The sequence below is a fragment of the Delphinapterus leucas genome, chromosome X (genome assembly GCF_059928025.1).
Source record: "Delphinapterus leucas isolate spDelLeu-1000000601 "Yukka" chromosome X, BTC_Dleu_Yukka2, whole genome shotgun sequence".
NCBI lineage: Eukaryota > Metazoa > Chordata > Mammalia > Artiodactyla > Monodontidae > Delphinapterus > Delphinapterus leucas.
Window position 1 is genome coordinate 49,546,951 of NC_143150.1, and position 15,744 is coordinate 49,562,694.

General features: G+C 34.9%; 1 protein-coding gene across 3 annotated transcripts in view; it reads right to left on the reverse strand.

Annotated features, from left to right (window-relative positions):
- The window catches only part of DIAPH2 (diaphanous related formin 2), an 887,827-nt gene that overhangs the window by 401,863 nt on the left and 470,220 nt on the right, over positions 1-15,744 (reverse strand). For all 3 annotated transcript variants that reach the window (XM_022580795.3, XM_089904292.1, XM_089904291.1), the window contains one exon: positions 15,361-15,490. In XM_022580795.3, coding sequence (XP_022436503.1) covers positions 15,361-15,490 — 130 coding nt within the window. The remainder of the gene's footprint in view (positions 1-15,360; positions 15,491-15,744) is intronic.

Here is a 15,744-nt window from a genome sequence, read left to right on the forward strand (position 1 = left end):
TATTTCAGCCACTTCTCTTGACTATCCACTCTCACTCCCTTGGTGATCGTATCCACTCACACGGATTTAGCTACTATCTATGTCCTCATCACTTTCAAATGTCTATCTATCTCTAGCCCCAATATCTCCGTGAACTCCAGACTCCCATATCCAACTGCCTACCTGATGTCTCCATTTTGATATCTAACAGGTATTGAAACCTTACTATGACCAAAATTGAACTCCAGATATCCCAAACCCAGTCCTTCTACAGTCTTCTCCACTTTGACCGATGGCAAATCCATCTTATTTCAGTTGCTCTATTCACAGCCTTTGGAGTCATTGTTGAAGAATCATATTGTCATGCTCCTCTTCCTATTTATAAGCAAATTCAGGTGGTTTAATCTTTAGAAAAATAGTAAGTCTACATTTCTCATAAGCTCCACCACTGTTACCCTAATTGATGCTAACATCTTTCCTCCCTTGATCAACTTCAGTGGTCTCCTGATCTCCCACTACTCTTGGCATATTGCAATCCATTTCTCCACTTGGCAGTCTGAATGATTCTTTTAAATATAAGTCAGATCTCATTACTTCCATACTCTCAACCTGCTAATAGTTTCCCATCAGACTCTGAATAAAAGCCAAAGTCCATTCCAGGGCCTACAAGATCTACATGCTTTTGCCCGTGGCTACACCTCCAACCTCTTTTCCTATCACTCTCCCCAACCACTCACTGGCTCCCTTACTCTCCTTCAACTACAATACCACTTAGAAGACTCAGGGAATTTTGCATTTGCTGTTTCCATTGCTTGAAGTATCCTTGACTGAGATATGAACATGGCATGTTACTTCAGTTTAATCAAGTTTCTGGACAAAGGTCACCTCCACAAAGAGGCCTCCCTGACCACTATATGTAGTACTACAGTACCCTCTGTCATTCTCTATTCTCTTATCTTGCTTTATTTTTCTTCATAATACTCATGACTGAAGGGAATTATATTTTTGTCTGTTTTTCCCATGAAAATGAGAACTTTGTTTTATTCATAACTATAGCCCAAGGGTCCAGAATATGGTCAGTGCTCAATAATTACTTGTTCAGGAAATGAGTGAATGAATGAATGAACTGTATGATGAGTTATATCTTAAAATTATTTCATGATTATAAACATAAATACACAGTCAATCCTCATTATTCATGGATTCCATATTTGTGAATTTGCCTACTTGCTGAAATTTATCTGTAACCCAATCAATACTTGCAGTGATTTTGTGGTCATTCAGAGACATGCACACATGCAGAGTGGTGAAAAAATTTGAGTTGTCTTCGGTGCATGTTTCCAACTGAGGTTGAACAAGGGGACACTGTGCCTTCTTGTTTCAGCTCTCACACTGTAAACAAGTGTCCTTTTGCAACCTATTCAGTACCATATTTTTCTAATTTTTGTGCCTTTTTGGGTGGTTTTGCTTTTTAAAATGACCCCCAAGCACAGTGCTGAAGTGCTGTCTGGTGTTCCTAAGTGCAGGAAGGCTGTAATGTGCCTTACAGAGAATATACTTACGTTAAATAGGTTTCCTTCAGGCACGAGTTATAGTGCTGTTGGCTGTGAGTTCAATGTTAATGAATCAATCATATATATTAAATATGGTATCTTTAAACAGAAACACACATAAACAAGGTTATATATTGATTGCTTGATGAAAATTGTATGACCAGAGGCTCGCAGGAACCTAACTCTGTATTTCCCGTAGAAGCAATGATTCAATATTCCCTAATTCAATGTTTACGATGACTTTATAGAACATAACTACTACAAGTAACAAGAATCAATTGTATATACCACACAGAAGACACAGAAAACACAAAAATACTACTGACAACAAATATTACTGTTACGTATATTATGATTAATAAAATTTGGATCTTATTGTCTATTATTTTATTTGAATTTACTATATTATTTGTATTCACCATGTCATTAAAGTTCATTGAAGGCTTCATTTTATTCAAAATATATTACATTATATGTATGTTCTATGATTCATTTTATTATTTCTCTTAATTCTTAGCTCTTTTGGATATTTCCAATTATTCAGTGTTACAAATAATGTTACAAAAGAAATTTTTTTTTTTTTTTTTTTTTGCGATACGCGGGCCTCTCACTGTCGTGGCCTCTCCCGTTGTGGAGCACAGGCTCCGGACGCGCAGGCTCAGCGGCCATGGCTTACGGGCCCAGCCGCTCCGCGGCATGTGGGATCTTCCAGGACCGGGGCACGAACCCGTGTCCCTGCATCGGCAGGCGGACTCTCAACCACTGCGCCACCAGGGAAACCCACAAATGAATTTTTTGTGCATAAACCTTGGTACCCATTTCTGATCATCTTCTTAGGACAAATTAAATGTTTGCAATTAGTTTGAGGCTCTTGATACATTTTCCTTTCCGAAAAATTGAGATCATCTTGAACTTGGACCATTAATGCATATGTATCTCCCCTATACCACCTGCGTCAGTACTGAGTATGTGACAGTTTGTTTTTAAACTTTGTCACTTCAATAGCTGAAAAATTGTATATTATTGTTTTATGTGTATTTCTTCCATTACTGATGAGGTTGAATATTTTTGGTATGTTTGTCTTCTGAGAACATTCTGCCCATGTGCCATTTGTCCACATGGATGGCACATGTATTAAAATTGTTTCTAATGAATTTCTAAGTTGGGATATTAACTGAAGTAATTAATAGAAGTGTAAGATATAACTCATTTTCCTTTGAAGAGCTCCTATTCAGTGTGATTTCTAATAGTAAAAGATACATGAATAAATGCCCAAATTAATTTACAGCATGCCCCACACTTCCATGGAATAGATAGCTGAAGAAAAAGTGATATATTTAAAACAAGGGATACAAATGTGCAACTCAGGGACTGTAAGTCCTTATACAATTAGAATTAAATAAACAAGTGCTTAGTTGGCGACCATATCCCTCAAAAAGGGTGAGCAATAGAGATATTCTTTGTTCATCACCACAGGGTGTGTTACTACTCTCTGTGAAAATGTAGAAGGAAAAATGAATTGAATGAAACCCTAAATCCTGACAATACCATTTTATATACTTATCAGTTTACTGTAGTTTTAAAGTAAAACAATGTGTTTGTATTGATACGATTTCATTGGGCGTTTCTAATGGTAATAATTAATTTCCCATTAAAATCCAGAATTTATTAAGGTTTATATTGCCTTCTCAGCTTATCTTAAATTTATGAGTAAAAATTTCATTTTTCATATCTTTTTCAACTATGTTTTTGATATTACTCTCAGTGTTGTTATAATGAAAAGAATAAGTGATATAGAAGTAGCCAAAATCTTAGCTCTTATTAATTGTGTGACCTTGAGCACTTTATTTAATGTTTCTGAGACTCAGTCTCCTTTTCTCTAAAACCAGGCTTACTGCAGTGCCAGGCATTTAGTAAGTCCTTTATAAATGGTAGTGGTTAATATTATCACTAGTATTAGAAAAAAATGCAAAATTAAGTGAAGAAGCAATAGCTAGCATAAACATTATCCTTGGGTTTTGTGCTACAAATGCAAGCAGAATCCATTCCTTAAAAATGCATGTAAAATAAATGTTTTATTATCATTTGTATTAGTTATTATAATATTTTAAATTCACACCTTTTATATGTTCCCCTAAACATTTACTATTAATTATTTAGAACATTCAATTAAAACTATACATTTTTTCTTTTCTTCCATGTTTACACATACTAAGGACAAAGATATCCTATCAGAATAGGATAATGGAAATTTTATGGTCAACTCTTAAATGTGGAATAATAATTCTTCCATCAGAGCTTGGAGATGTCATTCAAAATGAGATGAGCCTATATGATCACGTTTTTAGAGTCTAATTTCAAAAAGACTATGAGATGGAAAAAAGTAAAAGAACATGTAAAGAAAAGAAAATTAATGACATCATATGTTATTTCAGAGTGCTTTATGATTTAACAAGTGAATTTTGACCTTCATTTTTTAAATGGGGCTGAACAAACGTAAAAAACCTGATCAAAATCATCTGGAATTAATATCTTTATGCTAGCTTGAATAATAAATCATTATTTATATATAACAGTTTTCTCTTAAGGCATATCCACACTGAATATCTAATTTTATTATCATAATCACCTGAGGGATAAATATGACCATCTATATTTTTCAAATTAAGAAATGTTATGATACAATGAGGAAAAAGGCACTGAGAGGTTAAGTGGCAAAACTATGATCCAACAAGTAGGTAGTAACAAAGTTGAAACTAGAATATATATGTTATGATTCTCATCCTTGGCCATATTATTTCTAGCATGTGTCTCTTTCAGATATGACTGTACCAGAATTCTTTGCCACAGAGCTATTAGCTTCCAGTAGGAGTCAGGGTTTTTTTCCCCTCACTATTTCAATGACTCTTCTAATAGAAATGCCAGCTCCATTCTGACTGTTTTATGTGGAAATACTCTAAAGGAGTTTGGGTCATATAAAATTAGCATAAGTCAATATTATACTTGCTATTTACTATAATTTACCTCATCAACTTGTAGAATCCCAATTCCAGAAAAAGACCCAGTTAAATTCAAGAAATCACCCCAGCCACGTAGTCCCCTGTGTTCAAGACACGTTTGAAATGTGTAAAAAATGGAGAATGGGGGCAGCTTATTAGGTAGATCTGATACTGTTCTTTCCTCTTCCAAAATCACCAACCCTAATATCCCTAAACCAGATTCATCCTTATTGATGAACCCATCAAAAGAACTGGTAGTGGTAAAAACTGCAGTGACAGCAACCAAGTTGCTTACCAGATTCTACCAATTTCCCCTGGTGGTACAAGGGAATCTCCACTCAGGACAGGAGCCACCTCTTCCTATGATTCTGCCATGGTGGCAGAGAGCTGGTTTTTTCTTCATTTCTTTCACTCTTCCCTCTTCCCTTACTCTCCCCTCTCTACCTTGACATTACTACTTAACATCAGTCCCTAAACCTCTTGCATCAAATATGTCCCTGTGTTTTACTTCAGGAGTCAATCACATTTTAACATTTGCTGTATGAATATTCATTTTTCACCTAACAAGACTGTATCCACAAGGAGATTAAATGAGCAATATTCCCACATATCCTCCTTCCTGACATTGAAGCAAAGACACAATGATAACAATGAGAGCAGTGACAGGTTCTTGGTGAAAATTTTACCTCAGGATGTGCTCAGGACATGTTAGGACTCAATGATATACAAGACAGCATAATATTGACAACAGCTATGGAAAAGAAACATTCACCCTGAATGTTTACGTGGCATATAATGTGCTTGGTGATTTTCTTAACTTTTTTTCCTTTTTAATACTAGAGTGTACCCATCCACTCTCAGACTAAAGGACACTTTGACAAAATCCTTAAGTGACATACAACTTGCTGAAAAACAGTAATTATTTACGGTAACATCAGATCAACTCTGACAGCAGTTATTTATACAATGCATGTGATCATTATAACTAAGCACAGGTAAAAACAAGAGGACCTTTTAAATTAAAACGTAATACCTTTCTCACTTTTCATCATTCATTACACATTTTAAAAATACAAATGACCGCCTATTAAAAAATGCTTTATTAAAGCATATATCCCTGGTGCACACAGGTGACCAGCTGAATTTTCACAAACTGAACACACCCATGTCACCAGGATCCAGATCAAGAAATAGAATGTGACCAGCACCCCAGAGGCCTTCACATGGTCCCTTCCAGCCATTAACCCACCCCAAAACTAACCATTTATAATGATTTCTAACATCCTATTGACAGATTAGTTTTGCCTTAAACAGCTACTTTTAAAGAAAACATTTTGAAGACCTGGGCGCAATGTGTAAGAAGTTGAAATTAAGTATCTGCAGATATATTTTAGCTATTTTAAGTATCCAGAAAGTTTCACTGGGGTTAAATAAAGATGGCAGCTAAGATCAGGTGGAGGTTTCAAAATCATTCACTGAGCTGAATTTACTATGCCAATACTGTGTTAGATTTTCCCTTGAAAAAGCAAACTATGATAACATACATTATTTCAGAAAGCATCATGCCAGGATGCAGCCAGGATGCAAAAGAGTACAGGATATTGTAATGCGAAAGAGTATAGGATCAAGCACCAAACTAAGAAGCTCAAGTAAGTACTATGGTAGAAGAGGGGAAGTGAGAGACGCCTGAAAGCCAAAGCAGTTGGGGAAGGCTTCATAGAGGGCCATCAAAAGATACATACATTAGGCTCAAAAGGGCTGAGAGAAGAGGGGGGCATTTCAGTTTAGAAAAACACAGAAGCCTAGGCTCTGAGACAGGCTGGGCCATGAAGTGGGTGTGAGACAGATGAGCTATGCATACAGTTCTCTAGCAGAAAGAGATTCTGGGTTGCAAAAGCTAAGGTGCCCTAACAAATGCCTATAAGTCTATAAAAAATAGCTGATTTATATTGAAGCATTTTACTCAAGTACAAATGGCCATGGTCTCTGCTTCCTTTCACTGTTCCCTGAAGATATGAATGTTTTCAATAGTTTCCTGTAGAAATGAAAATTAATTATAGGGTTTATATGTTATGAATTATAAACACTGTTTCATAATGACTAGATTACTGACCAGTAAGAAAACATGACTCTCTTTCCTAAGTCCTTTTGACATTTCAGGTTGAAAATATATTTCCTATGCATGTGTTGGACCTCTTGTGATTTGTACTATTTTAAAGAAATTCACTTTGTTTAAAAAAAAAATTGGACCTAAGTGTCCATTGACAGATGAATGGATAAAGAAGATGTGGCACATATATACATGGAATATTACTCAGCCATAAAAAGAAACGAAATTGAGTTATTTGTAGCGAGGTGGATGGACCTAGAGTCTGTCATATAGAGTGAAGTAAGTCAGAAAGAGAAAAACAAATATCGTGTGTTAACACATATATATGGAATCTAAAAAAAAAAAAAAAAAAGAATGGTTCCGAAGAACCTAAGGGCAGGACAGGAATAAAGACACAGATGTAGAGAATGGACTTGAGGACACGGGGAGGGGGAAGGGTAAGCTGGGACGAAGTGAGAGAGTAGCATTGACACATACACACTACCAAATGTAAAACAGATATTTAGTGGGAAGCAGCCACATAGCACAGGGAGATCAGTTCGGTGCTGTGTGACCACCTGGAGGGGTGGGATAGGGATGGTGGGAGGGAGGGAGATGCAAGAGGAAGAGGATTACTGTAGCTTTGTAGTATAGTCTGAAGTCAGGGAGCCTGATTCCTCCAGCTCCGTTTTTCGTTCTCAAGATTGCTGTGGCTATTCGGGGTCTTTTGTGTTTCCATACAAATTGTGAAATTTTTTGTTCTAGTTCTGTGAAAAATGCCAGTGGTAGTTTGACAGGGATTGCATTGAATCTGTAGATTGCTTTGGGTAGTAGGGTCATTTTCACAATGCTGATTCTTCCAATCCAAGAACATGGTATATCTCTCCATCTATTTGTATCATCTTTAATTTCTTTCATCAATGTCTTATAATTTTCTGCATACAGGTCTTTTGTCTCCTTAGGTAGGTTTATTCCTAGATATTTTATTCTTTTTGTTGCAATGGTAAATGGGAGTGTTTTCTTGATTTCACTTTCAGATTTTTCATCATTAGTGTATAGGAATGCCAGAGATTTCTGTGCATTCATTTTGTATCCTGCTACTTTACCAAATCAAAAATAAATAAATAAATAAGAGGAAGAGGATATGGGGATATATGTATACATATAGCTGATTCACTTTGTTATACAGCAGAAACTAACACACCATTGTAAAGCAATTATACTCCAATAAAGATGTTAAAAAAAGGAATAATAACAGTACCTGATGAAAATATAGCAAATATTTGAAAAACCATACTGAAAAAGAAACCTCATTTTCATTACTGGAAATGGCTATATCACCAACCCATTACTTTAAAAACTGACAAATAAAGGGAATAAATTGAGCATTTAGCCTAACTTTCCTGTATGAGCTATATTTCAGCAAAGCCAATAGTTGCTGAGGAAAGTCTTTTACAGAACATTTCTAGCCAATAAATGCAGAAAGTATAGTAAAATTAGAAAGTCACCATTCTGCAACCTCTAATAAAATAATGGATCAGGGCAATAATCATCGTAGGTGCTAAGACCACTAGGTGAAATTTGATAAGGAACTTTATAAGAAAGAAATCAGGCTGACACCATCTGAAAGTGGAACATCCAATATTATATCTCTTCATGTGATACAACAAAAAGTACATAGCACTTGCTTCCAAAAAAAAAAAAAGAAAGAAAAGAAGAATAAAACAAAGAAACACTGCTCTAATCAAGCCTCCAGTTCTAATTTCTCATGTACAAGAAATAAGGAGGCTAGCAAAAAAGTTAAACACCAGAAGAAACCAATCAACCACATTCAGAATCCAGCACATTCTTCATGATAATTAACTTGGTTTATTCAATAAACAATAGCATTTTTTAACAAAAAAAGGAGAGACAATTATAAATTAAAAGAGTTAAAAATATAAAAACCAAATGCGATGTGCACATTTTGTTTGCACCCTGATTCAAATAAACTAACTCTAAAAAACACTTTTGAAATAATCAAGGAAACTTGGACTGGGTATTAGATAATGTTAAGAAATTGTTCATTATGTTAGGTATGATAATGGCATTGATTTGTGTTTAAAAAAATATGTCCTTATATGTCAGACATATATTATGCATATAATGTGCATAATAAACTAGTAACTCTAGTTAGATGATAGGATAGTTGGGGTTTTCTTTAAAGGCTGAAATATACCTGCAAAAACACTATCACCGTCACCAGTAGCAGTAGTAGTAGTAGTAGTAGAGGTAGTAGTAGTAGGGATGGGAAATAAGACTAACAAAATGTTTTATAATATGGAAACTGAATACTAGGTACACTAGGGTTCATCATATTTTTCTCTGTAATTCTGTTTATATTTGAAAATTTCCATAATAAAAATAATTTAAGCCTCAAAAAAAAAATTGGGGTGACCTGGTGAGAGTAAGGAAGAAAGTATATCAAACTGGAAAATGTATGAATTAGACTCCCTAAAACTTAATATTCCTCTCAATTTTTATAAGATTTTTATGGTGTCAATATGATAGAATGTAATTCATTCAGCAAAATTATTTATTTGAAATAGTGTAGGAAAGGTCCAAAAAAAGCTAAACAAACAATTTAACTTTTTTATTAAAATGATATAGTGGTACAATGTATACTCAGTTTTATTCAGACTGCTAACATCTAAGTAAGGTCAATTCTATTGACATTCTGTTAACATTGGTTTATTATCATTCTGTGCTTCTAAAAAGTTAGACCAAAACACAAAGTTGTTTTTTTAAAAAAAAATTTATTGGAGTACAGTTGCTTTACAATGCTGTGTTAGTTTGTACTGTACAGCAAGGTGAATCAGCTACACGTATACATATATCTCCTGTTTTTTGGATTTCCTTCCCCTTTAGGTCACCCCAGAGCACTGAGTAGAGTTCCCTGTGCTTTACAGTAGGTTCTCAAAAGTTACCTATTTTATACATAGTATCAATAGTGTATATATGTCAATCCCCATCTCCCAATTCATTCCATCCCCCCCTTCCACCTTGGTATCCATACATTTGTTTTCTATGTCTGTACCTCTATTTCTGCTTTGCAAATAAGATCATCTATATCATTATTTTAGATTCCACATAATATGCGTTAATATACGATATTTTTCTCTTTCTGACTTACTTCACTCTGTATGACAGTCTTTAGGTCCATCCACGTCTCTACAAATGACCCGATTTTGTTTATTTTTATGGCTGAGTAATATTCCATTGTGTATATATGTGCCACATCTTCTTTGTCCATTCCTCTGTTGATGGACATTTAGGTTGTTCCATGTCCTGGCTATCGTAACTAGAGCTGCAGTGAACACTGGGGTGCATGTATCTTTTTGAATTATGGTTTCCTCTGGGTATATGCCCAGTAGTGGGATTGCTGGGTCATATGGTAGCTCTATTTTTAGTTTTTTAAGAAACCTCCATACTGTTCTCCATAGTGGCTGTACCAATTTACATTCCCACCAACAGTGCAAGAGGGTTCCCTTTTCTCCAAACCCTCTCCAGCATTTATTGTTCCAAAACAGAAAGTTGAAATCTGCTAGGACATCCTATGGTTTCATACTTTCTCACATCTTGGGTCCTATGAGTTACTGTACATTGAATGCTCTAAAAACAGTAGGATTTTGTCCCATAACTCAAAAGATTTTTCAATAAAACAGTAGATAGTATAAAAGTAATTTTTTTTGTTCAGTCATTAGAATAAAAGATGTTTCGGCAGTTAGATGTTACGTTAAGACAGTTGGCTGCCATTAGCTCCTATGAGACTTTTAATCCTTACTGTTCACCATAAACCTTTATGGTATGGCAGTCTCCATAAGTTTAGATATTCTCCATTAAGAGCGCGATTGTTTCCAATTTTAACTTTCTCCATGAAAGAAGTAAAACATGGACCAGGAAATATTGTTAAGTCATGGTGTCTTCTTTATTCTAACTTATCTTGTTTCTCCTCTTGTATTTACAGTAAACAGTAATTTTCAGGTGGCTATTCTCAACTTGTCAACTTCCCATAATGCCTTATTTTGAAATACGCCTGCTGTACTAAAAGGATATACAATGATTCAATGTAGTAAACATTTATTGAGCATTTACTTCTCTCTGAGATGCTGAGCTAGCAAAGAGTCTGTTGGGACAAATGGGGCATATTCCTTGCCACTGAGGTACTCAACCTAGGAGGTACAGAGAGAAGCATACAATGAAATAAAAAAATGCAAATGTGGCAGGTGCTGTATTACTAATAAAGCTAAAGTACTGCTGTGGCTCAGAGAAAGGAAAGGGTATTTCTGTCAAAATGGGGATAGAGAGACTGGAGTACTATATAGAGGAAGTGGCATTCATACTCCAGTAAATCTTTTATTTGGTCAGAGTTGATTTTCTATGGTTTCCAATATGTGAGCATGAATCTCTGTTGTATATTTTAGACCACAAAGGAAGGAAAAGTGGAGCTGAAGTGTATGTAATAAAACAATAGACAAAGGTCTGCAAACCTTCATTGACTGTGTGATTGTGGGCAATTCCTTCGTCATTCTGGGCCTCAGTTTTTCAACTGTAAAATGATGAATTTGGACTAAATGCCATCTTGGGTCTCTTTTAGCAGGGACAAGATGATCTCTAAAGCTTCTGCCAGCTCTGGAGTTTCAGAAAATGTTGTTTTGTTTTTGTGCATTCCCCCAACTTTTTTTTAACTCTGCTATGATTTTACTTTTCCTTTATCTCATAGATTTTTCCCTACCATATTTCCTCCAATCTAAACTTTCATCATGATTAATCCTGTGAAGAAGTCAGAGTGGGTAAATAGCTAATCAGAGTTACTAATATAGCATGGAAAGATGGCAGATTATCAAAAGGTATGGTTGGTCACTAAAATTTATAATAGTTGATTTAAATCATAAGAAATTAACACTGCTTATAGAAAACTTAACCAACTTTTATTTTGTAGGATGGCAGTAATTTAACTGAAGTGAAACCCATTTTGGAGGTATGCAAAACCTTAGGATTAATAGTCCCTTCAAATACATTAATATAATTTTCTCCTGCTGAATGGAATAGTTTTAATTAAACTTTACTAACCCTTTTGGTTTAATCCCTGGAGCTGACCTATAAAACACTAGAGGTTTTACATCAAACTGTAAAAATCCTCAAAGCCGAAAGTTAAAGTGATAGCCACAGGGTGGGGAAAAACAATGAAGGATTTACAAACTAGGTCTAGTAAACCAGCAATGCTTTATACAATACAGATCTATATATCTATTATATATAATTATAAATACATATATAATCTTTAAAATTATTCATTGGGGAAAAGGTAATGGTGGTTTATCAAATAAATTTTCAATATTTTAAAGGCATTAGATTCTCTATAGCAACCACTTTTTTTCTCTCTAAAGACTCATTGGTATGTCAAACAGGAATGAGAGGACCTGCAGATTTATAATTTAACTTGGAAGAAAATGACGAGAGAAATATTATTTTATGAATTCCACTGGTAATAAAATTCCATTGTACTGTTTGATTCTGAACTTCGTAAGGGCGGCTTGCCTCCCGCACTCCCTGCAATAATAACTAAATAGATAAATAAATAAGTGAAACCAAAGCAAAACCAAACCACTCTCCAATTCTTTAGGCAATGCTTCATAAACGTTTCCCACCCAAGAGCCCCTAATGGAAGAGAAGATTGAACACGCTCCCCAAGGGATCTGCGGCAAGTGTGAAATTTCTTTGAAGTCATCTGTTTTATTTTAAAAATTCATGTGAATTTTGCATTCCACTCCATAATATATATCTGTGTTAATGTAAAATGATGTGTTTTCTCCCAATATCTTTGAGTTACTGAGCTCTAGGAAAATATGCTACGTTTATACCATAGCTTTGCATTGTCCAAGATGCACACAATTTTAGAAGGTTAGCTTAACAAGGAACGAAGGCAATTTATAAAATATGTTTTTCCATGAATCCCACGTATTTCTTACTTTCAGTTTTCTTTTCACTTCAAGGTAATTTTTTTTTCTTTGTCAGTTAATTTGAGGTCTATAACTTTAGTACTGAGCTGAAATACATTTATTTGCTATAGCAGACAGAAAAGATCCTTATTCTATCAAAATAGGTACTTGGGTTTTAATAATCAAAAAACACAGAAGGGGGGAGGGATACATTAGGTGTATGGGATTAATAGATACACACTATTATATATACAATAGATAGGCAACAAGGATTTACTATATAGCACAGGGAACTATATTCAATAGCTTGTAATAACCTATAATGGAAAAGAATCTGAAAAAAGATATAGGTATATATAACTGAATCACTTTGCTGTACACCTGAAACTAACACAATATTGTTAATCAACTATACTTCAAAAATAAAAATAAAAAATAAAGAGAGAATTTTCAAAGGTATAAGAAAAAAAACAAAAGAAGATATTAGTAATCATACAATTATTCTTGAAATATGAGTTATATAACTGAATTAGTTTCATCTTATCTATATCACTCCAGTTTAAAAAGACAGGTACTTTTTTCTTTTTGTAGGCAATCATTTCACAAGGAGATTGTCCAAAATCATGGAAAATGAATTAATATATAGTGTTGATTTATTTTTATTTTTGCTGGTTGGTTGTGAATATAGATATGCTTGCTATATACACAGTACTGGAGGTGACAGAATGTGATTCAAACAGGACTGAAATCTGTATTAAGCAAAAAAGACAAGTTAGACTTAGACACCAAGGAAAAGTATTTAACTATAAATAAGAAGTTAAGTGGCTTGACCTTTCACACCACATTCTGTTTTTTCTTGCAAACTAAATTCACAAGTATTTTGTTCTAAGGCTTTAGTAGCAAAACATTAAAAAAAATAAGGAAATGGATTCTGAGCAGTGATTTGACAAATAATAGTCAATTGTCTTAGAGGACAGGGCAGGTAAGATTTCCAGGCATATGATGCAGGATGAAATTGTACACAGAGACAGAATTATTAGAAAGGAATAAAAACGGCTCAAGAGAAAATACTTCTGAACACATGAGAACTAGAAGGAAATGAAAGGGGGATGCAAGCAGGCAGAATGTACTTAAGAACTTGTTGAGTTACAAACTCTGAGTCTAACTTTCATAGGGAAATAAAAAGAACTGGTCAAAATAACTTGAGAATGGGGATTGCCGCAGCCCAAACACAAAGATAGGAAGAGGATTTCTGGCAAGTCTTTCGAATACAATGGCTGGAAGACTACACGAAAGCAGAAATAAGCAAAATACAACAGAGAGGTTTTGCTCTTGAAATGGATAGGAAGAAAGAAGTTGGTGATATCGTAAAAGAAAAATATGAAAGGATTTACCAAAAGCCCAGATGTAGGAAACAAACAAATAGAACTGAGTATAATACATAATTGGCTGAGACTAGAGAAACTATAGGTACCCTTACGATTGTTCTCCTCCAACAAGACAACAGCAACAACTGTAATATTCATTAAATTAAAGGAATTAAAGAAATTTCATTAACTTCATTAAATTCAAGAAATATGTTGAGGATGTGATCAACAATACCAGACTGGCAGAGATGATCACTGAACAATATTACACAAACGACTTTCTGGGTTTTATAGACACGCTTTTTTTCTCCTTCAACGGACACTAACAGGTTTATATGGTTTGTAATAAACTCGGGAAACGTATATGCTTTTGAGTCCTTACTGAAAGTCCTCGGAGTTATAGAGAAGCAGAATTACTATAGTGCAGTTTCAAATATAAGATTTACGGCCTACTCTTCTTATCCAAGAGGAAAAATGTACTTCTCCACATACATCACCTCACTTTCAAAAAATGTTTCCTTGACCCTTCCTCCTTTCTTTCACTTTTCAACTTCTTCTAAAAGTAGACAATACTTACTAACCAACAAAACTAATCCGTTCGAATTAAAGTCTTGGAGACATTTTTGTTCCTCCTCTCCTGTTCTTCACTGGTGCCAGGTTCTGCCCATTCTAGTCCTTCAATGATGCCCTGCCACCTGTCTCATCAAGATCAGACTGCTTAGCATGACACTGAAGTCTCTGAAATGGCTACCTTACTGCTTCAGCCTGATAGTCAATGACTCTTTCACCATCCTAACACATTCCGCCACTGTGCCTTCTCATATTGTCTGCTCTCTGGACAGCATACCCCTTTTCCATGTCAGTAAAAATCCTATTCTCATGCTTCACCCTGTTGGCCTCCTCTTATCGATCCATTCAAAGTTTCTTTCTCTCTCATCTAAACCACAGTCCATTATCTTTTCCTGTAGCACTTCTCATATTCATCTTTGTTTTATAAAGTATTTGTGTATATGTCTTTTCTTCCCTTCTAGATTTTAAACAAATTCAAGCAAGAACTATCTCACGATCATTTTGATATCACCAACAGCCCCAGGGTATGGTTCCTTTGCAAATAATATATACTTAAGTATTTATGAAATGAAAAAATATACTATTTGATCAGAGATATGAAAGCTTCAATAACCTAGAGTGCTAAAAAATAAGGTTGGTCAAAAGCAGGTCATTAAAACACACTATGCTGTCAAATATAAGCTAATGGAAACTATCTTCCTGCTTTTCTTATATCAGTAACCAAATAAAAATTACGATTAATGCTTATAGATTATTTAATCCTACTGTTTAAAATATTTACTTAGACAAGATGTAGTCTCAAAGCAGTTACAAATCAATTACCTTTGCTTGCACTTTCCACATGTTCCAATTCTTCAGGAAATTTCAGGATATCCCGGTATTTTTCCTCACAAATTTCAGCAATAAAATGCAAGAGGGTTGTCTTTTGATCTGCTGATTTAGTATCTCGGATCTGGAATGGAATAACGACAATATTTTTAGTATTTTTTAATAATATATAGAGAGAGACTTTTTCTTTTTTTAAAATTATTATTACTTATTTATTTATTTTTGGCTGAGTTGGGTCTCTTCGTTGCTGCACGCGGGCTTTCTCTAGTTGTGGCGAGTGGGGCCACTCTTCCCTGCAGTGTGCGGGACCCTCATTGCGGTGGCCTCTCCCATTGGGGAGCACGGGCTCTGGGCGCACGGGCCTCAGCAGCTGTGGCC